Source organism: Nicotiana sylvestris, chromosome 11 (genome assembly GCF_000393655.2).
Source record: "Nicotiana sylvestris chromosome 11, ASM39365v2, whole genome shotgun sequence".
Classification (NCBI taxonomy): domain Eukaryota; kingdom Viridiplantae; phylum Streptophyta; class Magnoliopsida; order Solanales; family Solanaceae; genus Nicotiana; species Nicotiana sylvestris.
In genome coordinates, this window is record NC_091067.1 from 72,174,246 (window position 1) to 72,198,920 (window position 24,675).

The 24,675-nt window shown below is 36.8% G+C and overlaps 1 protein-coding gene across 1 annotated transcript; it reads left to right on the plus strand.

The window, feature by feature from the left end:
- Positions 1-6,142: 6,142 nt before the first annotated feature.
- LOC104215547 (phosphoglycerate kinase, chloroplastic) lies at positions 6,143-9,544 on the plus strand. The gene is made up of 6 exons (XM_009765372.2): positions 6,143-6,898; positions 7,507-7,584; positions 7,734-7,994; positions 8,314-8,631; positions 8,800-8,958; positions 9,154-9,544. Exons 1-6 carry the CDS (start codon positions 6,482-6,484, stop codon positions 9,364-9,366), a joined length of 1,446 nt encoding a protein of 481 aa, XP_009763674.1. The 5' UTR covers positions 6,143-6,481; the 3' UTR covers positions 9,367-9,544.
- Positions 9,545-24,675: the final 15,131 nt, after the last annotated feature.

Here is a 24,675-nt window from a genome sequence, read left to right on the forward strand (position 1 = left end):
GACCAGAGGTGGTTGGAGAAGGCACGAAAACACCATAGGAAGGAGGTTCTCGCCGGTGACGGCGATTAGAGTTAGGGTGAGTTGAGAGAGAATTTGGAGATGAGAGAGTTTGAGGGCGGCTGTCTCTGAATTATGAGACTAGGGTTAGGGGTTGGGTGAAATTAAAAAGGAAAAAGGTGCGTTTGGACCGTTGATCTGGGAGATCAACGGTCGAGATTAAAAAGGGTAGGTGGGTTCCAAGTTTGGGTAAGGGTTAATAGGGTGTGGGTAGGGTGATTCGGGTGTGAAATTGGGTTGGAAAGGGGTCCAATTTTGGCTATAATTGAAAGCCGAATTTGGCTGTTATTTAAATAGCCAATTTTCCCTCATTTAATTTATAAAAATAATAGGTAATTTCTGGAAAATAAATTAAGGTTCCAAAATGATTTAAAATATATAATTAACAATTTAAAATACAGGGTCCAATTTTATGCATATAGAACATAATTAAATCTTAAAAGGGCTAATATTGCAATTATGTGCAATTTAGCTTTAAAAATACTAAATGTAATTATAAAAATTAACTTAGCCATATTTTGGCATAAATATAGAAATACAATAGATTAATTATCAAAATAATAATTTTGAAAATAATTATTGGGGATTTGATGATAAAATGGGAGAAAATAAATCAATTTAAGACCTTAAATTTATGAAAAAATAATAAAAACCTTGGACATGCTTATATATGCATATATATGCTATTTTGAAGGTATTTTGTATATTTAAAATATATAGGAAAAAATTTGGTATCAACAGGAACTGCTATATTATACTAAAAAATTATGGTACCCCATTATTGAAGGATTTTATTATAGAACCACAAAAAGTAATGATTTTTTCAAGGTTGAATCTGATTCTCATCTGTTAGACATTGTAAAAGACCTATTACATTGTGATTTTTTGGATTTGTATGTGTTGCATGTGGTTAATGAGCCAGACAACTTTACTAACTGGGCCAGAAGTAGGTGAGACATATAATGTTTCTGGTGGTGCTAGGGAAACAAATGATGGTGATATTCACACTCAAACTACTACTGAGAAAGACCTAGGCTGTAAGAATGAAAACTTAGAAAATATTAATATAGAGGTAGATGACGGATTAACTGAAGAAAATAAAAGGGTTGATGTTGATGTAGTTGATGGGAGTAATCAACCTGCTGAGGAAAATGTGGATGGGGCTGAAAGAGATCTGGAAAGTAGATCTGATTCACAAGAAGATGTATTCCTGAAGAAGATGACTCAGAGGTTGATGAAGAGTTGAGATCTGTTAGAGAAGAAAGAAGGAGTAAATAAAAGAGTAAGGTCCAAAGAAAAAAAAAGTTGTTGCAAAGAATGAAATACCTCTAGGAGAAGCTAGAACTAATAAAGGCTTTGAAGACATTGGAAGGAACAAGGCTACTAGATATACAGGAAAGTTAGGGAATGATGAGCAGTTTATTGATAGTTCAGAGGCAGATAGTGATGATAGTAGAGATGAACTAGATCCTGAAGTTGTTAGGGGTGTTGATGTACATGTTAGAAGAAAGAGTAGTAAGCTAAGGTATGATGATGATTGTGTTGTGACTATATTTGAAGTTGGGATGATATTTGAGAATGTTGTAGAATTTAGGAAGGCTGTGGCAAAGTATGTTATTGAATACAAAGTCCAATTGAAAAAATAAGGCAACAGTTGAACTAACAAGGCAGTAGTTGAACTAACAAGGTAGTAAATTTCTTACTTACAAATTCAAACTCGGCCCTTGAACTAATTCAAACAAAACTACATAACCTTGTACTAGGCCAGCCATTGTACTAATTGAAGCAAGTCTGCAGCTTCCTTCTAAACAAAATTACACCAGACAATACAATCACCCCTACTAATACAAACCAGCAAAATGAACAACCAACTACTGCCACTAATTTGAACAAACACATCAAGCATCGCGCCATAGCCATATCTATAAAATCAACACCAAAAATCTGTAAGAAGTATGATGGTCCATTTTTTTCTTGCTCGATCCCTCTGCAAAATCTTGACTTTTTTTAACAAACCACAAATCACCCTATTTTCTTGAGAAGAGAAGTCTTCATCATACCATGTAAAGTAATTGAATCCACCCTTTTTCTACAAATATAACCAATGAACGGAAGATGAGAATTTAAGAAGAATCACTAAAATGTAGATTAGAACAAAATTACTATGAATTAAGCTTGCCTTTCTTCATACTTTGCCAGAATTAGAAAGAAATTCAGAAGAATTACAAAGAAATGAAGAAAAATTGGAAAGAAACGAAGAAGTCTCTCGGCCTAATTTGGAAGCAATGGGGGCAAAACTAAACGAAAGGAAATGAAATTAGGGTTTATATAAAATCGGGTGGGTCTAAATAGGTATATATTTAATTTATTTTTTTAAATATTACCGTTAGAGTCCACGTGTAATTATATTCACTCGCTCAAATGTTGTGCACCCCACGTTATGTGCCAAGTCAGCTGGTTGTGCCTAATAGGTATGGTTATGGACATAATATTGCATTCAATTTAGAACAAAGCTAAGTTCAAGTGTCTAAATGGGATTTTCTGGCAACTTTAAGTGTCTGCATATGTATTTGGCCAACTTCATATTTCAAACTCCCAAAATAAATCATGGTATCTAAACTATTAAATATTAAAATTTTACTTCCTCCAATCCATAATAAGTGACCAATTTGCTTTTTTATTTTGGTCCAAAATAAGTGTCCATTTATATAATCAAGACAAAATTCAATTTATTTTTTTAAAATTACCCTTATATATATCCGCAAAAGTCTTTTACTCCTCATATTAAATTATGCTGCAATATTTAATTAAGGGTAGTTTAGTTACACTAACTATTTTTGTTTAGATTTTAGTATTTCTTAATGAGTGTACCAAAAGCAAATTAGTCACTTATTATGGACCGGAGAGAGTAGTATTTATGGATGTTATACTTATAGGAGACATGTGATATGAAGATGATGATTGCACTGGTGAGAGATTGGTGTGCATGTAGTAGACTTTGAAGCATTGGCTTGGAAGGCGATATATGTGAAGTTGGTTGAGGATGGCCGCTCATCATTGATTGCCAATCCTCCTAGACAATTCTCAATCATTTCTTAAACTTTATTGCTTTCAGCGACTTGTTTGTTCTAAGGCTGAATACATACGGAGACACTTAAATTGACACCATTTTTCATTTAGACACCTAAACTTGATGGTGTTCCTATTGAGCACTTATATTATCCTAAACTTGTTCCAATTAGGCACTTTTTTGACAATTAGCCAAACTTACAAAGTGCGTACAATGCACTCGCTGCTGACGTGGCGAATGGCAAATAAAAAAAGGACATACATCATTTTGAGTTAAAAAAAAGAAAGAAAAAATTGTTTTAAAATCTATTTAGTAAAAAAAATAAAATAACATTCTCAAAAAGAAAAAAAAAACTTTAATTTACACTCAATCAGAAAATGACACATTATTAACAAAAGAAAAGACAAAAAGGGCATATTGGTGTTCTTGAAATCATTGTTTTTGGTGTTCTTCACTATCTTCATGTGTATTCTTGTTCCAACCACAATTTTAATCCAAAATTTCAAGAGAAAGTCCTCCAAATTTGTTATAACTTTAGCTAAAGATTTCCCACGAAGACTCAAGATAACCCCATCAAATCAAGTAACCCATTTTAAACCTTCAAGCTTTCTTAAAGGCTCCATTAATGGTGTTTTGACTTCAAACGAAGAATACAGTCTCACTTCGGTTTCAATCAACTGAGACGATTATTGGTTCAAACTTTTCGAGCTAAATTAATGGTAGAGGCACAACAATGATGAAATTGGGAGAGACAATGGTGGAAGTGATGGTGGAGAAAAAGAAGAAGAAGAAGAAGAAAGAAATAAAAAGAAAAAATAAAGATAAAATCTGTTTTTTGGGCTCTTCGCGCGTGTATTTTGGGTGAAGTTTACTTTATGTGCCAACCCAGCAAGAAGTGTCTAATTGGAAAAGTTTAGGGTACTATGAGTGCTCAATTGAAACAACTTTAAATTTAAGTGTCTAAATGAAAAATTATGTCAATTTTAAGTGTCTCTAGATGTCTTGTTCTAATAAAGTCAAGTTACATTTTAAAAAAGTTACCTCAATCCTTATTCAACACTAGATACTCATTAATTAAACCTATTAACTATTCATCCCGCTTGATTTTTTTTGATTGGATGATTTCCTTTTGTTTTGTCATTTATCTTAGCCACAAACAATTAAGGCGAAATGACTTCCTGGCCACTTAAACTTGCATCAGTTTGTAAAGCCGATATATGAACTTTTGTGTTTCCCATTTGAACACCTTTACTTGCGAAAATGGATAGTAATAAACACTTTTGACCGTTGACTATGCTTATGTGGCAATATTAAAGCTGATGTGGTCAATTGTGTGTTAATCACGGGTATAAAGCGCATGGATACGATAAAATTTTATTAAAAGAAAAAAGAAAAAAAGATCCACCTCTATTTATTCCTCCCCGTACCCTTACCCCTGTCCCTTCCTTTTCTTCACTCATTGTCGCCACCCCTGTAATCCCTCATCCCTCCATTTCTCTTCTTCCTCCTTTATTCCCAATTAAGCCCATAACAAAAATTTTGATAAATCACACTTCAAAGCTTCATATTAAACTGTCATATTTGTTTATTCTTTAATTTTTCACTATCAATCACACTCCAATATATATGTACGTTGTACTGAAATTATTTTCTGATTTGTTCTGGTTCGTCGGAATTCCGGTTTGATAAGGCGGATAAGAGAGAATCGGGTCCACTAGAGCGAAGTGTTGATACTGTTGTTTCAAAGAGCTTGCCTTCCACGTTGAGCTTCATACGGTTGTTGACTTGGCTTTGAATTGTTGTACGTCGTGCTCCGTTGATTACACCTATATATATATGTATGTCGTGCTGAAATTATTTTCTGATTTGTTGGGAAAAAATGGGTCTGATTTCGATCATGGTCGCTGCTTTGATTTGTTGAAATTATTTGTTGATTTGTTCGAAAAAGTTGGGTCTGATTTCAATCATAGTAAAAGTTGTTCAGTACTTCATGATTTTTCTTTTTGATCTTTGGAAGGTGGTAATTTTAGTCTTTTAGTTTTGTTGATATTTTTCTTGTAATTCTTTATGGTAAAAGATTTTGCAAATGGTTCATATTTTCATGGTGAGAAGATGATAAACAATGAAAGTGAAAGGTATTGGGTGGGATAGAAAACAGAGAATCACCGGAGCCGTTATCAATGATAAAATCTAAAGTTTTTCAAATTGATTCCTAGTTCGGTAAGGTTTTTTCCGGCGGGTCCTGAGGGAGTGGAAGGGATATGTATAGAAAAAATTAATTTAATAAAAAAAGAAGAAAAAAAGAAGAAGTGAGACATTGAACGTCTAGGTGTCAACGAAATGTTAATGAATGGATGATGTGGCTATACAAAATATTAAATAAAATACATATCAGCAACAATTGAACAACACACACCATAACAAGTATTTATTAGTAGCCATTTTCTCAAGTAAAAGTGTTCAAATGGGAAACCCAAGAGTTCATATATCGGCTTTACAAACTGATGCAAGTTTAAGTGGCGAGGATTCCATTTCGCCAACAATTAATTATACGCAAAAAAAGAAGAAGAGTTGACTCAATGTGCAACTAATGCCTTATAGCATGAGCTACACAATTTCAGCTAATTTTTAAAAGTGTTTTTTTTTTTCAAAAGTATTTTTGGTGAGAAACAATTTGTATTTGACTAATTAATTTGAAAAGCACTTTTGAGCAACAATTAGTGTTTGACCAAGCCTTTAAAAACTGTTTCGAAGTGTATTTTTCTCACAAGTGTTTTTAAAAAGAATATTTTTGGAGAGAAACTGTTTTTTTTTTGCTTCTCGAAAACTGCTTCTGCTTTTCCTTAAAAGCACTTTTTCCCTTTTAACCAAAAAAATAATTTTGGCCCAAAAAAGCTTGGCCAAAGAGGCTATTAGTGTGCATCAAATGCCTTTTGTACTTGGCTCCTAATACGTCGTACTTAATACGGATTTTTTCATTTTCTATTATTTTCAATTCTTTGGAACTCGTAGCCTATTTTCAAAAGAGAGGTTGAACTTGAGATTAACACAATGAATGTTTAACATCGATCCCATTCATAGTTGAATTTAAAGAGGTAAAATGTTAGTACTTGAGATTTTGTGGTAGGAAGAAAATGAAAGGCCGATGAGTGAAGATATGTTTGGGCCAAACAAATACTAAAAAAGAGTACCCTGGAAATCATCGTTGAACCTCAACCTCAACTCAACGATAAGAAAAATCCACTCAACTCCCTTTTATTTCCTTGTCAACACACATCTGACATCTCTTCACTCTGTCTTCACACTCTCTGCTTTTTGCCGTAAGACAGAACCGAGAAGAGAAGAGTGTAAACAATGGCATCAGCTACAGCTTCCCACACTTTGTGCGGCATCCCCGCCACCTCATCCTCTACTACCAACAAGGCTATTGCCCCTTCATCTGCTCGCTTCCTCGTCAAAACTCCTCTCCGCCGCCTCGGCTTCGCTGGCGCCGCCGCTGATTCTCTCTTCACCAACCACGTGGCTACCAAGCTCCGATCCCTCAAGAGCTCCTCCAAGCCTATTAGGGGCGTTGCTTCTATGGCCAAGAAGAGCGTTGGAGACCTCACCGCTGCCGAGTTGAAGGGCAAGAAAGTCTTCGTCAGGGCCGATTTGAATGTCCCACTTGATGATAACCAGAACATTACTGATGACACTAGAATTAGAGCTGCCGTCCCTACTATCAAGCACTTGATGGCCAATGGTGCTAAAGTTATTCTCTCCAGTCACCTGGTCTGTACCACTTTCTTCTCTTCATCTGTCCTTTTTTCCTAGAATTTTAATTGCATATCTACGATCTCCCCCTTTTTTATTTTGCCCCTTTCCCAGTGGATCTTTGTTGTGCCTTTTCTTTTCTTTTTTTAATCGCAGTAACAGAGTGGAACTCTTATTTACTGGCTGACAATATCATAGGAAATTAAATTGCGTGTCTATGGATGATTGATTAGTCTATTTAGAACTATGAAATTCTGATACTCCCTCCGTTCCAACAATTTTCGTGAACTTTTTGAATTGGTCACGGAGTTTAAGAAAAAATAAATACTTTTGGAATTTGTGTTCCTAAAGTCAAAAAGGGGTCTAGATTATTTGTGTGATCTCATTAAGGATAAAATTGGAAGTTTTAGCAAAATTGTTTCCAAATTCAGAAAGGTGTCGTTCTTTTTGGAACGGACCAAAAAGAAAATAGGTTCACATAAACTGGAACGGAGGGAGTAGCTTTTTACAAGTCACTGTAATGTGCCTTCAATATTGCCCTCGTATTTGCTTTCTCTTCTTCCGCATTTTGTTAAAGTGTTAAGGATATGTCAAATCTTAGTTTATTTTGCTTATTGAAATTTCAGGGACGGCCAAAAGGAGTCACTCCTAAATACAGCTTGGCACCACTGGTCCCCAGGCTATCCGAACTGCTTGGAATCCAGGTACAGCCTGTTGCAATTTTAGTGCTATTCATTGTTCAAAAAGAAGATAGAAAGAAAGAATTAAAGCAAAAGAAATAGTTCATGTCGATCAAAGGGTAGATAGTCATCTACCTTATTTTGCTATTGACTCTTGTATGCTTTACCAATAGGTTGTGAAGGCTGAGGACTGCATTGGTCCAGAAGTTGAGAAGTTGGTTGCTTCACTTCCCGAGGGTGGTGTTCTTCTTCTCGAGAACGTGAGATTCTACAAGGAGGAAGAGAAGAACGAACCTGAGTTTGCAAAGAAACTTGCATCATTGGCAGATCTTTATGTGAATGATGCATTCGGTACAGCTCACAGAGCACATGCCTCTACAGAGGGAGTTACTAAATTTTTGAAGCCTTCTGTTGCAGGTTTCCTCTTACAAAAGGTTAGCTTACTTGATTGTTACTTCCTTACAGAGGCAGAGCTAGAATTTCAACTTTATGGGTTCTGAAATTTAGAACAATGACTTCAAGTGCTAATAACTGGGTTCTAAATTTAATATTTGTACATATTTAATAATTTCTTTTAGCATGGTTTGAGCAAAAGCTACTAGGTTTGGCCGAATCCATACTTGGGCTTCTAGCTCCGCTCCCGCTTCCTTACTTATTGTTTTCTTTGACAAACTGATGGGCATAAAACCATCTACGGAAAATTGCACTCTTTAGAAAATTTATTTGTATTAATTGTTCTTTTATTTGTTTCAGGAATTGGACTATTTAGTCGGGGCGGTTTCAAATCCAAAGAGGCCATTTGCTGCTATTGTGGGTGGTTCAAAGGTTTCATCCAAGATTGGAGTGATCGAATCACTTTTAGAGAAATGTGATATATTGCTTTTGGGTGGAGGAATGATCTTTACCTTCTACAAGGCTCAGGGTCTTTCAGTTGGTTCCTCCTTGGTTGAGGAAGACAAACTAGAACTCGCTACATCACTCCTAGAGAAGGCCAAGGCGAAAGGAGTCAGTCTCTTGTTACCATCTGATGTTGTGATTGCAGATAAATTTGCTCCTGATGCAAACAGCAAGGTTTGCATGCTAAGCTTTTCTCATATAAACCTATCTGACCTTAGAGCTTTTTGCTATTGAGATTCTTTAGACTTTCCATCTTGAATCTGTACTGTAATTTGCTCTTAGTATCAGAGTTTGTTACTTATGGATTGTGTTGTAAATACAAATTTGTTTTGGTTACTGCAGATTGTGCCTGCATCTGCTATCCCAGACGGTTGGATGGGGTTGGACATTGGACCAGACTCTGTTAAGACTTTCAACGATGCCTTGGATACCACAAAAACAGTGATCTGGAATGGACCTATGGGGGTGTTTGAATTTGACAAGTTTGCTGTTGGAACAGAGGTACCAATTACCATTCTTCTCTTCATATTTTTTTTATCTTACCGTATGCTGAGCTGTATAAAAGAAATAAAAAAGGGAATAAAGCTGGTTTTACATGGCTTTAAAAGTAAAGGAAGAGGAATAATCTGGTTTGATATGTCACTTTGTGTGTTTACCTGAGAGTAAATAGTAATAAGACTGTTGTTGTGGTGATAGGCAATTGCAAAGAAGCTCGCGGACTTAAGTGGGAAAGGAGTGACGACTATCATTGGAGGTGGAGATTCTGTTGCAGCTGTTGAGAAAGTTGGAGTTGCTAGCGTGATGAGCCACATATCCACTGGTGGTGGTGCCAGTTTGGAGCTACTGGAAGGCAAGGTGCTCCCCGGTGTCATTGCTCTTGATGAAGCAGACGCCCCCGTTGCTGTGTAAAACAATTTGTACTAATTCTTTTTTCTCCGGGGTCAACATAATCAGTGGTAATTTCCAGTTAGGAAGCATTGAGTCGATGTTGTAGATTTGTCGGGTTATATTGTTATATAATGTCCTTTTTTTAACCCATATTATTTTTGTCTAAATAAAGGGCGAGTATATCAGTTATAGACAGCTATCCTTTTGATGTCTTTCAACAAACTCTATCCTTGATTTGGTTCAGTTTGGAGGAAATTCTTTAGACGTAAGAACTTTGCCATCTGAACAAACTCATGCTGCGTGTTAATGTTCACCTGTCTTTCGCATTAAATGACGTGGTGGTCTATGCAAGGTGAGATTAGTGTAGGCAGTTATGCACATATCAACGTCACAATATGGTAAAACATATACCAAGCGTTTTGTTGTTGAGCATTAATTTCCTATGAAGAAGGAAAAATAGAAACACAAATGAAAGAAAGTGGTCACGGTATATTTGGGATGAGAAATTAAGGAATGTGTATCAGTGCACGAAAAAAGCCCAGAAAAGGCAAACACGGAAATCGCTTCCTTGGCTTTCCTCCTCATGTGACAAGTTCTAACTTTTGAAATCAAATTGATTAGTTGTAGAAAGAAAAAGAAATCGAATCTATGGAATTTGGACTTGCATTAGAGTGAAAAACTTGAGTGATTATCATCGAGAAGAAAGTTCTACTATTTTACTACAATGATTAACGTGTTACTGAAGTGGAAATTAAGAAAGTGAATTCCTAGATTAGGGCGTTAACGATGGGCTTAAGGCAGGTAAATTGATGATTCCAAGATAAGTTTTTTTTCCCAGGAAAAAAAGAACTGTGTGAGAAAGAATTAAAGATGGATCAGTCATACTAATGCGGATCAAGTTCCCTTCTCCAATTTAAGACTTTATAGTTTTTTCTACTTGAGCTGGTTCCAAATTAGTGGTAACATTATATTTACATTGATAGGGAGCTCAGTGGCTACTGGCTACCATAGTTTATGACAATCAAATAGAGAAAATAATTACATAGAAATAAAGTAATTGGTTTTCAATGTATCACTGAGATTTTTACCTTCATCCGTAACTTGTCTTAATGCGTCAATCACATTTTGATGCGAAGCTAACATGCTATACTTTATGTCATTATTTACTCCACGTTTTGTTTGTAATTGTCACGACCCAAAGCCTATAATAGGTTGCGGTGGCGCTTACCGCCGCCGTTAGGCAAGCCCATACGTGAATCTCCAATTTAATTAAATTTTTGAACTTTTAAAACAACAATTTCCTTAAATATACCGAATAAAAGTAAAATCTCATGGAGCCGTACATACTTCTTTCCCAAAAATATCGAGTGTGAATAATACATAAACCACGATGATAGTAATAATAAGTGCAATGGTGCATAAACGCTAGTAGCCCCCAAAACCCGGTGTCACAAGTGCATGAGCAATATAGGGAATATACAAAACTATTACAACTACTGTCTGAAGTAAAAACAGTAAATTAGATAGAGGGAGACTCTGGTGTTGCAGATCAAAGCAAGGCAAACAGCTCACCACTAAGTCTCCATGGAAGTGCGTTTACGTGTCCGTGTGACCACTGGAAGTACCTGTCTCAGTACCTGCACAATCAGTGCAGAAGTGTAGCGTGAGTACTTAAAATAACACGTACCCAGTAAACATCTAGTCTAACCTCGGAAAAGTAGTGATGAGGGGTCGACTTGACACTTACTTGTGGTCAACGATAATAACATACATAAAATAGACATGGAGGATGTACAACAAGTAGCAACGAAACAGATGAAACATTAATAGTAAATTTCCAACATGAATCTATATAAAGTCACTAAAATGTCATAACCGACCTCGAAGGCGCGAACTCAGCTGATATTAAAACCAAATCCAATCTCAAGTATTAAGCACGAGTCCGCCGAGGCATCCAGTCCGATTCCATAGGAATAGTGATACACAATACTGTCGAGGCAAACAATCTGATCCCATAAGAGAAGTGTTACCATACTGCCGAGGCGAATGGCCCGATCCCCGTTACAATGGAGAACAATTTCACTCATAAAGATACATGCTGAGTTGAGAAAACATGGTTTTATTGTACAACAATTATCCCATAATTTTCCAAAGTAAGAGACTCCCTCAATATTTTGTTCTAACCTCAAATCCAGTCATAATGTCATTACCCAAACCGATGGGCCGCAACGGGCACCTGGTACCTTACTCAACCGAGTACCTATGTAACGTATCTTTCGTTTTATACTATCATAGGTAAATGATCCAGAGAGGCTGTCATGAGATAAGTACAATAAAATATGGAGAAATTCTCGACATTGGACGATCCAACATGTAATCCAAACTTATACATATGACGTACGGGCCTATAATGCCAAAATAACTACTCGTATACTGAACATAGGCTGACAAGGCCATATAAACTTTTACGTACATGATATTTGTCTACAAGTCTCTAAGAATACACATCTAAATCATACTAACCAAACAAGCAACTCCGAAGCAAATGGAGCGCACCAACATCTTCCGCTGAGCTGATAGCCAACTTGGAGGGCTCTCGACCTGTCTATCGGGATATGCGGGCATGAAACGCAGCGTCCCCAAGCAAAAGGGACGTCAACACAAATAATATATCGAGTATGTAAGGAATGGAAATCAGTAAATAATAGACATGAGAGAGACATGGAGTAAAAGACTCGACATATACGTTTGCAATGCTCTGTAAATCATTTCATTTTTATAATGTCATGCGTATACGTATAAATGTCATACCGTGCATGGGTATATGTGTTCATAACATCATCAAGCCTCTGAGAGTATCCCATCATATCATCTCGGCCACTGTGGGCAAATCATCAACGTATACCAGCTAATCAGGTGGTGGTGCGTATATAACGTCGTAACCTTTTCCCATATCCCATATACATATAATATACATATATACGCGTATATAACATCATCTAGTCATGGGTCAATGTACATGTATGCAATGCATGAGAAGTACGTCAATAAAATCTTTTGGAGTGTCATAAGACCATTATGACTTTGAATAATATCATGAAGTAAACTTTTTTAACTTACGTATTTTTCTAAGACCCATGAACAGACGATAGAATAATATGACACATAGAGAATCAAGAACATAAGCATCTCTAGCATTTCTATGATAGAGTCATTTATGGAAGTTGTGCATTTGCACGTTTCGTTTGCATCGTATGGATCGTGACAAAAGAAAGAATGGATAGCCCTAATATACTTGAATCGATTCTCTTGAAAATTCCTTTAACACTCATTGATTGCAATAACACGTAACAGCGGATTGAAGTAGGTAAAAATCTATATGATATTCTTGAGAAAAATTATACCGTGCTCCCTTAGAATCGTAAAATTCCGTTGCTACTACGCTGAGAAGTCTTGTATGAATTTCATTGTAAATTTAAGAATTGTTGTCGGTAATGTAACGAAAAGTCTCATATTAACTTCAAGAATTCCCTTACTTTGTTCCTTGTCGTTCCTTTCATTATATTTCCTTGTTATAAAATGAATTGGATAGCCTTGAAAGACAAGATGGAGAATGCTAAGATAATCGCTTCTTACGTGTAACAATTCCTTAAGATTTGTTGTTCATGTTCCCACTAGTTAGCTTGTCTAAAGACAAGTCACTTAAGTGTTCCTTCATCTACTGCCACGTGGAGGGGGATTTGTCCCCACCTACAATTATTCACAAATCCTTAATTATCCCATTAAACCAATAATTAATCAATTACCCATATAATTAAAAATTGTCTCAATTTACTTAAAATACTAATCCTTTTTAATACACTTTATACATCATATTATCATGGCCATGTGGTACCTTGTATGGTACTAGTCCATAAATATCGGGTATTATAGCTCAGACCGTGTTTTATTCCAAATTGACAAACTTCGACAAAACTCGTTTTCTTCGATTTGTTTTCCCTTTCACCTTCACGAATTTACTTATCCCTTGTTTGAAATAACATAATACTTAGAATTCCAAAGTAATCTCATTCCCAAGCTTACGTCGATTAACTTACGACGAAACATCAACGTACAAAAATGCGGGACGTAACATCTCACTTCCGAGCTATCACTAATTTATTTATGGCGTACTTTCATGTACAAAAATATGGGGTGTAACACATAAATTAAGAAAAATCAATATACAAGGTGAATACAAATAACATGTTTAAGGCATGATGTGAAGCTAAGTCTACCCGAACATAACATGAATATAGCTACGTACGGACTCTCGTCACCTCGTGCGTGCATAACTCCCACAACAAGTAAACCACTATAATTAATTCACCTAAGGGGATAATTCCCCCCTACAAGACTAGGAAAGAGACTTACTTCACTTCCAAGTTCACTATCTGGCTCTTAACCTCACTAGAAATCCCAAACGACGCCGAACAATTCGAAACTAATCAAAAGTCGTATAAACTAATCAATATATAAGGACGATGGGCTAATGGATCTGTGTGTTTGAGTTCCTTTTTTAGTTGGTTTGAGAGTAGTCTACAGGAAGGTTAAGTGAGCAGGTGAGCTTTGGTCAGTTTTCATGGCAGAACGGGTGTGGTTGGTAGTGTTAATGGAGTTCCGGCGGTGGCTGTTGTGATGGAAACGACAGATAGCCTTTTTCTCTAGGGAAGCTTTTTGGTCTTTAGGTTTTGTCCATTTTCAGCTGATGATAGGCGTTAGTTGTTAGCTTCCTTTTATAGTTTTAGGGTTTTAGGATTATATTTAGGTTAGGGGTATGAGCCTAGGAATTATGGGCAAGGTCCAAAAATTAGGCCCAAAAATGGGTTGCTTGAGCCCATGTTTTATCATTTCCCCGCGAACGAGATTAAAATGCGATCCCATTTATTAATTAAGCCTATTTAAGTAAAATAACTATTAAAATAAGACTGACCATTAAAACAAAAACTATTTTTGGTATTTTTCGAGATTAAAAATGACTACAAAACATTAATGAAACTATTTTTGTAATTTTTATTTTCTTGTAATAAAATAAAGTAAAAGAGTCAAAATTAGTTGAAAAAACGATCTTAGGCCTAAATTAAATATTTACATGCTATAATATAAAACATCTTGGGGAGGGTCAAAAATCACATGTCAGCTGCCCCTTTTTGACTAGAAACGCGAAGAGTTTTCAGACAAAGAACGACTAGACAAGTTTTTTGACCCGACCCTTATTTAAAGAGAAGAGAATGTGACCGAGCCTTGGTATCTGAGCTGCCTACATATCCTTGGCTATAAAGGAATCATGCCACATGTAGTTCAGAAGTGAGTGAGATGATGGAGTATACCGAGGTGGAGAGCCGATCGAGGTGCTGTCGAGGTTCCAGTCCGCGGTCCTGTTATTACATCAAAATCAAAAAAGTGAAAAAGACTAACTAAACATGTCAACTATGAGTTACAAGATTCCTATCTATAAGTCTTCTGAAGCTTGATTTTGAGTCTTGAATGGTTCTTCATGTAGACTTTGGATTTGAACCTTGACGCTTTCTAGTTGCAGGTGCTAGTTCATTCTTCTTCAGATTTTCGGACCAAAATCGGACATACCATGCTTGTGACTTCAGTCATGTCTTGAGCAGCTCACATTTCATCAACTTCTGCATCTGGATTCACTTCTTGCCTTTCCTTTTTTTTTAATTCTAGATTGTGACTAACTTCTGTTGATCATCTCGGACTGTTAGCTCGCATTCTTGCCGCAAGCTTCTTTCGTTGCTGACTTGAACTGCATTATGAAGTGAATTCTCTTATTCTCCAGGTAGATGCCTGATTGCCAATATTCGAACTGTCTTCCTTTGAACATTGCTGCTTTCCCTTTGTTCTTTAGGTGGGCGCCTGATTACCAACATTTGCACTATTTTTCCTTGAGACTTGAATTGTTTCCCTTTGTTCTCCAGGTGGGCTCCTGATTGCTGAACTTGAATCGTCTTTCTTTGAACATTGCTGATTTCTCTTTGTTCTCCAGGTGGGCTCCTGATCTCCAACACTTGTACTGTTTTCCCTCGAAACTTGACTCGTTTTCCCTTTGTTCTCCAGGTAGGCTCCTGATTTCTGAACTTGAACCGTCTTTCTTTGAACATTGCTGCTTTCCCTTTGTTCTCTGGGTGGACTCCCGATTACCAACACTTGAATTGCTTTCCCTTTGTTCTCTGGGTGGGTTCCTGATTACCAACACTTGAATTGCTTTCCCTTTGTTCTTCAGGTAGGTTCCTGATTACCAACACTTGAATTGATTTTCCTTTGTTCTCCAGGTAGGTTCCTGATTACCAACGCTTGAACTGCTTTCCCTTTGTTCTCCAGGTTGGCTCCTGATTTCCAATGCTTGAATTACTTTCCCTTTGTTCTCCAGGTGGGCTCCTGATTACCAACACTTGAATTGCTTTCCCTTTGTTCTCCAGGTGGGATCCTGATTACCAACACTTGAACTATTTTCCCTTTGTTCTCCAGGTGGGCTCCTGATTTCCAACAAAACAGATAAAACAAAAGAAATTTTTCTGCCCCAGTTTGATATCGGGAACATCTGTGAGTGTTAGTCGAATCATGGTACCCAAAAGCTCTAAGAATTTAAAAGCTAAATCCCATTATCCAGGAGGGTCCTGAAAACTCCTAGTTAAATGACAGTTTTAAAGCTAAGTTATATATCTCAAAGGTATGACTTCCACTAAATCTTTTTATCTATGAAGGTCTTAAAACTAAATCCCATTATTCAGGAGAATCCTGAAAATTTCCAATTAAGTCTCGTCCTAAGAATGAAAACTTCAAAACCAACTTATATTTCCTCAAAGTAGAACCTATGTTAGATCTTGTTACTCATGAATGTTTTGAATTTTAACTAAGTCTCATTGTCCAAGAGAGTCCTGAAAATTAAATCTTATCTTAAGAGTGAAAACTTGAAAGCCAAACCTTATTTCCTAACGGTAAAACTTAGCTAAATCTCATCATCTATGAGGGTCTTAAAAACTTAAAATTAAATCACATTATCTAGGAGGGTCCTCAGAATTTTAAATTAAGTCCCATTATCCAGGAGGGTCATGAAAATTTTAAATCAAGTTCCATTATCCAGGAGGGTCCTGAAATTTTTTAAATTAAGTCCCATTATCTAGGAGGGTCCTGAGAAGCCGAGAATGAACTTACCCGAGTCATGCTCTCTTCCTAGAGGATCTTTGCAGAACGAACAAAATTCCTTGCCCTTAAATCATGTTTTTCCTCATGGAGGGTTCCTGCGTATTGAACAAAATTTTCTTTCCCTTTCTCAAACCGCCTTTGTGCTGACAAAATTTAGGCACAACACTTGAAAACATTCAAACTTCCCAGCTTTGATTTGGACACAATTTTTGTCCCTGTTTCAAACAAAGAAAACTTGTGAGTTTATCAATATAGTGGTTGGTTTGTGGCCTTGACTTTGAGGGCGATTGCTCCTTTACTTCCCATGATAACTTTGATTTCAACTCGAAAGACCTTGCTTGTTTATTAACTAACCACTTTCTCTGCCACCCTTTTCACAGAAAATACCTCTGATCCGTTCAAACCCAACATCCTCTATCTATTGCATTTTGCTCATGAATTGACGTTTACTGAACCTTTGTATTCCAAATGAATCTCAAAGCACGTTGATTTTTACCAACTCAGTGCGCATGCTATTCTTTCCTAATTTAAACCACTAGCATTGGCCTTGAGGTCTATTGCTCCCTCACTTGCCATGATAACTTTAGTTTCCACTTGGAAGACCTTGCTTGTCATTGGTTAACCACTTTCTCTGTCAACCTTATCACAGAAAATACCTTTGATCCGTTCACCCAACATCCTCGATCTATTGCACTGTTCATGAATTGACATATATCAAACATTTGTATTTTACATGAATCCCAAAGCACGTTGATTGTTACCAACTTAGTGCGCATGTTGTTCTTTCCTGACTTATGCCACTTTGATGTGCTAGCCAAATCCCATTTTGTGCAATTGGAAAGCCTGTGGCAAATTTTGAAGTCATTTCTCGCTTGTTCTTACCAAACAGACTCAGGAAGAGGAAGTAAACGAGATAAAAAGGAACAGAGTAAAGGACAATGGAAAGAGATGATTCCTAACAAGAAAACTACAGAGTAGAAACTTATTAGATGTGGATATTAACTCTAATGACAATGACATGCACCTTTGGATTAAATGACCTAATCTGTCAAGCAAGTCTGATGTTCAACTCTTGTTATACCCCTAAACTGTAAAACTGGGCTTCAATGCTCTGATTATCCAATCTTATTCACAATCCTTATTCGACTTGTAGTGACCGAAGGGTTTTCACCATTAAACCTCTCTCATTTTGTTCTTTCTCTCAACTTACCATCGCCTTATGGTGCTTGTTAAGGTTTTCACCAATAAGACTCTCATTTTGTTCCTTTCTTCTCATTTTCTCTGATTCTGCAGATGACAAGGCATTAACCATGGTAAAAACATCATATACCCTTGGCATGTCTAAACTCAACACTCTCAAAGATTATTCGGGAGGTCTTTTTTGGATTGTAATGTAGCTTTTGGACAGGATTAGAAAGAAAGTATTTCATAAAGGCTCAAAGTTCCTATGACAACGAGGTTAATTTATTTATAACTTTTGGAATCCATTCTAAAAACTTCGCCCCAATTTCTAAAGCAAGGGAATTTGATTCTTTTCTTTTTGAGATGGATTTCTGCCCACTCTCGACTTCGTGGGATCATGAAATACTTTATTTGGTGCGACCGAACTGTGAGGCTGCCTATGTATCTTGTGGTGACAAGAATCAGGTCGAACGTAGTTCACAAAGATACGTTTTGTTGTTGCTATTTTTCTTTCCTTTTTTTTTTGAATTTTCCTTTTGGAATGAACCTTTTAAAATAAACCTATGGGGACATAAACTTTTTTTTCTTTTTTTCGCATGACTCTAACTTGATTCCAAAAGAGGGAAGGTCAAAGAAATTAGTACAGGCTCAAAAGGGTATCAAATGGTATAAGTGTTTGGGTAGCTGAAAGAGGGCCTCCCAATCCTTAAAAATGCCAAGTACAACACATGCAACTTGAAATGAAAATTGAAGATCATGCACAATATTTCTTTTGCAATTTCGGCATTGATATCACTGATATGCCTTCCAATTTTCTTTAGCGCCTTTCAAGTACAGAACCCTTGTTGGGTGATTCCCTCTTTACAATGGATATCCTCCGTCAGTTCAGAACAAACTCCCCCGACTTTATCTTGTTACTTGTGGTGCACTCAAAACTGCTCGCTTCAAATTGCCTGGGATGCACTCATATTTAATGAATTCTTGTCGTCCGATTAACTTTCCAAATTATCTGCCCCAGTTTGACACAGTTCGGGCTTTAAATGATCTCAAAATGCCTTTACTTATTTCCCTCAAATGTCCTTATCATCTTCAAAACTATTTCATTACTTCATGACTAAACTAACTTTTAAGACCAAGCTGAGAATTACACGTGCATGTCATGTCACTAAAGTCATCAGGAAAAGAACTATAAAAGGGAAAGAGAACTAAACAAACAATGACTAGAAATAACAGAAAACAGGAAATTGCATTAGACAGATGGTGAAAGGGTTTGAACAACAAAACAAAACAAACTAAAATGGGGTTACAACCCTGGAACAAACCTAGATAACACTAAACGAGCTACTACGACTAAAAAAACTAGGCAAAATAAAAGGATAGAAGGGTTTGTGTCACAAGACAATATCCGGATTACAACCCTGAAAATAACCCGGACAACAGAAATGACAACAAAATAAACCACCAAGGCTCCTCCCTAGCTAGCCAAGAGATGGAGCATCTTTCCAATTACCAAGCACGACATCTTAGCCACTAGGTTCCACATCAATACTGCCAAGACCATTACCAACTTCAATATTATTAACTTCCGCCAGCAAGTTCCCAAGAGGATTCACATGCTCCCTGTCACTGTCATTGATCACAATTACCCATTCTTGAATCATTCTTTCTATTTCCCTTTTCAAAGCACGACAATCTTCAATGCTATGCCCTTGGATGTTAGAGTGGTATCTGCATCGTACAGTAGGATCAAAACCTTTTGCATATGGGTCTATAGTATAGCCGAGGAGGCTCAATCAGGCCGTAATGCTTTAACCTTTCAAACAAGCTCTTGTAGGACTTCCCGATTGGCGTGAAACTATTTCTTTGCCTTTGTTCCCCTCCCTGCCCCCTGTTTTCTAGGGTTATTGGGTGCTCGAAAATATTGTGAAGGCAAGAATGCATTATGCGGTGCTGGCACTCGCCATAGGGAGTGACTTGGGGGTTGGACAGATGACCGGACATTGTTCGGAGGATAATACTGAGGTGGATTATGTGGAGCTCGGGGATAGGTTTGGGGTTGAGGCTGGGTATATTAGTGAGGCGGACCCTTTGGACCATGTCGTGACTCTGAAACAACCATGGCAACATCATCGTGTTCCTTCTGACCCAGCAAGCTTCTTATGTCATTCTGAATTACTTGTGTTGTTGCTTTTAAAGCAGAATAGCTCATGATCTTGCTCGACTTCAACCTATCTTCTACCATTTCTACAATTTTTACCACATCATTAAAAAGCCTCTCCACAGCCGTGATCAAATTCCCAAAGTAAGTTGGCACTTGAGCTTGAAGAAAGTACTCGACCATCTCTTTTTCTTCCATCAGGGGATTGACTCTGGCAGCTTGCTCTCTCCATCTGAGCCTGTATTCCCTGCCGCACCTCCTTTTTCTCACAAAATCGGGTTTATGACATTTGAGAGGACAACTCGTTCCCTTTTTGGGAATTTGGTTTTGAATTGAAGAGTCGCCACCTAATGAGTAAGGTGCATTAGGACACCAAGAAGGTTTGATTTGAGTAACCAGAGATTGGATAATGGCTTGAAATTATCCCAAGGGGAAGGTGTTAGACACCCCTCAGGATCCACTAGTGTGGTTCCCGACCAGACTATTGTTGTGAATTTAGGTGCAAATAATATGTAGGCAAATAAAACTTCAAATAAGAGGGAATTTTCACATAATGGTTACAAACAAAATTGGAAAGAATTAAAAGGAAGCTGATTTTCTGAAAAGAAATAGTTTGAAATCTTTAGAAGAAACAAAGAAACAAAGGGAAAAGGGAGTCCTAGGTTTATTAATAATATGGATCACCCCACACAACATCTGGTAATCACTCCTTAGTGAGGGGCTACACGAAACGTTGTCGCGTGGTCATCATATCCATATATACCCTTTCCCACCCCGTTAAGGTATTAAAGCGCGGAATGGTCTCATTTACTTATTGCATGCTATTAACCGTCCCAATCCTATCAGTCCTGGAGGCATTTAGGACTATTAATCCTAAGGGAGAGGGATATTAGGCTTATTTGTAGTTTCAAAGGCAAAATTCTAAAGCGACATACAAAAAAACATGTATAACAAGTTGGGGAAAGCACATAACAAGTTAAAGGCTCAGATATACCTCCTTGGACAAAGAAAGCATATAATTAGCATGACTTTCACATACTGGTTATGGTCTGATTAAGAACTTAACGATTGAGGCAGGCTGATTTATTACATAATTCAGATAAGAAGCCCGAATCAGGCCTGCCTGCTAGTTGTCGTTAATAGCACAGATTCAGTTTATAACTTCGCCCTAAGGCTTGCCTAAGTGTTGGACAAGGATCCTAGGCATGGTATCTACTGAATTCAGAAAGCAATAATAATAAACTGAATATGTACTGTTTAAAAAGGTTGTCAGATTATTAAAGAAAGCAAGTTTTTTTATGAAGGTTATGAGTTCTGCAAATGATGATCCTTGTTATTACTGGTTTAGCTCTAGCCGTATATGAAGCGATTCAGATTCGATTAATAATTCTTATAGACATGCTTTCTACGCGTAGTTGGTCAGAAGCCTTATAGACATGGTAAAAGTGCAGAAACCTTATATGCATGATATCTAGGTGCTGAAGACGGGTTTTAACCTCTAAACATGGTATCTAACTGGCAGAATTTGTTTTAAGACATGAATATGATATATATATGCAGTTGATTGTTTAAGACCTATGAACATGATTTCTAGATGAAAATGGATATACAAGATTCAGAAGGACCTATAGGCATATTTTCTATATGCATATGCAGAATTCAGAATGACTTATAGGCATGATTTCTATATGAGAGTTGTAGAATTTAGAATGACCTATAGGTGATAATAGGCTAAATTGTTTAATATAGCCTATGTTTTAGCTCAACTTAAGGATGGTTTACTATTGTAAATGTTCAAATAATGCAAAAATTGGCTCTAATCATGACTTTAATGTCTTACAGGAGTTCAATAAACAAATGAGGATTTATGATGGTAATCAAGTGAAAAATGGAGTCAAATGACGAAAAGTTGAGTAGCAACATCTTAACAAGAGAAAACCCCACTAGCGCTGGTCATGCGCTCCCGCACTAGTTCAGTGATTTGGACAGAAAGAAACCCCACTAGCGCGGGTCATGCGCTCCCGCGCTAGTCCAGTTCCGGGAAATCAATTATTTGGGGGCAAAATGGGAAATCTGAGAGGATCCACTCAACTTACAAAAAGTAAAGCTCCATTATTGAGGGAGAGATCAGATTTTAAGGGAGAAAAAGCCATAGAAGAAGGAGGAGCTTCATCTTGGAGCTAAGAAAGGAGAAGAAGAACAACATCTTGGAGCAAGGATTCAAAGAGTTCTTCTAAACTTTCTTCTATTTGCTTGTTAATATTATGTTTAAAACTTTTATTGTTGATTTTTGTATGATTATGAGTAGCTAAAAACTCTAGTATTTTTGGGTCATGGATGTTAGATAATTATGTTATTTGAAGCTTAGATTGATGATCTTGAATTTATCATTATGGGTTGTTTATTTGATTCTGCTTCTAATTATTTTACTGCGTAGCTAACAGTGAAATATTATTTACGAATCATGAATTAAACTTGACAAAGGAAATTCATGGTTGCATATAGAATTAAATAGAACAAGTTTTGAATCTCGGGCGTCGGGTGAAGAATTCGCAATTAAGATAGACATATACTTAATTGCCTTGTTTGGTTGAAAAATAGGAGTTGTAAATGCATTCTTGCTAATATTAATACCATAGACATATAGGTATTAGTTTAACTTGAATAGATGCATAAGAACTCGAAAGATTCTTATGAATATTATTAACCCTATAATCAATAACCCGGATAATTCAATAAATCCATTTTAAGCTAAAATAGTAGCATAATTTCTAGCAAGTCCATGACCCGGGAATATATTTATCCAAATTGTTATAAACATATTGTAAAATTGGTGTAGTAATTTTATGTTGAATTATTGTGCAATTATTAAGTAAGTTGTAAATTAGTTCTTTATATATTTTGTGATAATTTAGCTTGAATTGATAATTGTTTGAGTCTACATCAGTCGATAAGTTGATCACAATTCCTCGTGGGAACGATACTCTACTTACTACTATATTACTTGTCGATCGCGTACACTTGCGTGAGTGTTTTGGTCGCAACAGGTTTTTGGCGCCGTTGCCGGGGAATTGGAAATTAACTATTCTTCTAGATTAGACATTGAATTGTTTTTATTTATTCATTTTTTTTGTTTTAAGTTTAGTTAATATGTTTTATTTATTTTAACATGGAATCTTGGAATGAAAGTTATTCGAATGATGGTTATTCTTATTTTAATGATCCTTGTCCATATTGTGGAGGATCGCACTGGTGGAAAAATTGTCAGAATGTTCCCGGAAATGAGTTGTGCGCACAATCTCAACCCTTTGAGTGGAATATTTGTAATATGTGCGGTGGCCAAGTTGACCACTGGGATGGTTGTCCTAATTCTTTTCATCCTTCTTTGAGCCCTTATTCTGATCATTCTAATAATGTTTGCGAGTTTGATAGGGGCAATGAAGTACAAGATATGGAACCTGATGCATATATTGGGGATATTTTAAAGCAAATAGCAAAGCAACAGGATGAATTCAAAAAAGATTTGAAAAGAATGAGGGCAACAATCACAAGAATGAAGGCCAATATAGAAGAATTGAATGAAGATAGTGAGTACCAGCAAGAGGAAAATTTTGAAAAGAGGAGATTTTGAGTCAAACCTGGCGGGTGGAACAAGCTGAAAGATTAGAGATATATGAGGCTCAACGTGAGAAAATTACAGATGGGATACAAGACCTAATAGAAGGAAGAGCTAAAATAGGACAAGAGATCAAAAAATTTGGCACTGTTATTCATGACTTGGGAGCTCAATTGATTGCAAAGGTTGATGCGTCTAATGCCCAACAAAATAGTTCTGAGTTGTGTAAAACTGAAAAGGAACTTATACGCCAATTCGAGGAGCTAAAATTGCAGAGTCAATCATTCGAGCGTACTTTTATTAATGATGTCCATGTTGAGGAAAGCACTCTAGAGCCATGTGAAGAAGTAGATAATGTTATATTTGAAGACTCTAGTGTGTGTACATATGAGGATGTAACTAGTGATACAATTCTAGAGTTAGGGCGTATTGCTCCTCATATACATTTTTCAACATTGTGTTTGGATGATGACATGGAAATCGTGTCATCTGAGCCTTTGGGGGAACCAATGTACGAGGACTTGAGTGCTTATATTCTGGAATTTATCATGCCAAAGAGACATAATTACATACCTCATTTGAAAGCCAAAAAGTGTAGAACACGATATTGGTTGCTCGACCATGTTAAATTTGTCTCACCACCCCTAGATCATAGCAAAAATCTTGATGCCAAATTGGGGGCTCAATTTATAAGTTCAAAGTGGAGGCAAAAAGTGGTTCACGTCGTGCCGCGACATTAAATCAGGCGTTGTATGGGAGGCAACCCACAAATGTAGTGTAAATATAGTTTGTAAATGAGAATTTATAACTTGGCCTTCTTGAGAGGCTATATGTTTAAAAAAAAAGGGAGAAACGTTCAGTGATTAGCGCGGGTGCGCATGGCTAGCGCATAGCCCGCGCTAATCAGGTTTCCGTCTGCCTCGGAAAAAAACTGACTAGTGCGGGAGCGCATGGCTAGCGCACGACCCGCGCTAGTCACATGTAACTTCGTTTTAAAAAGTTTTTTTACTTCTTTAACTTAATAATACCCCCCCCCCAAACCGAAAAAACCCTAATCTTTCTCTTCTTCTTCTTCTTCTTCTTCATCAACACCCCACTTCTTCTTCTTCATCAAATCTCCCCACCTCTTCATTCACCCCATACCCCATCTCCTCTAAGGTATGTCTTCTTCTTC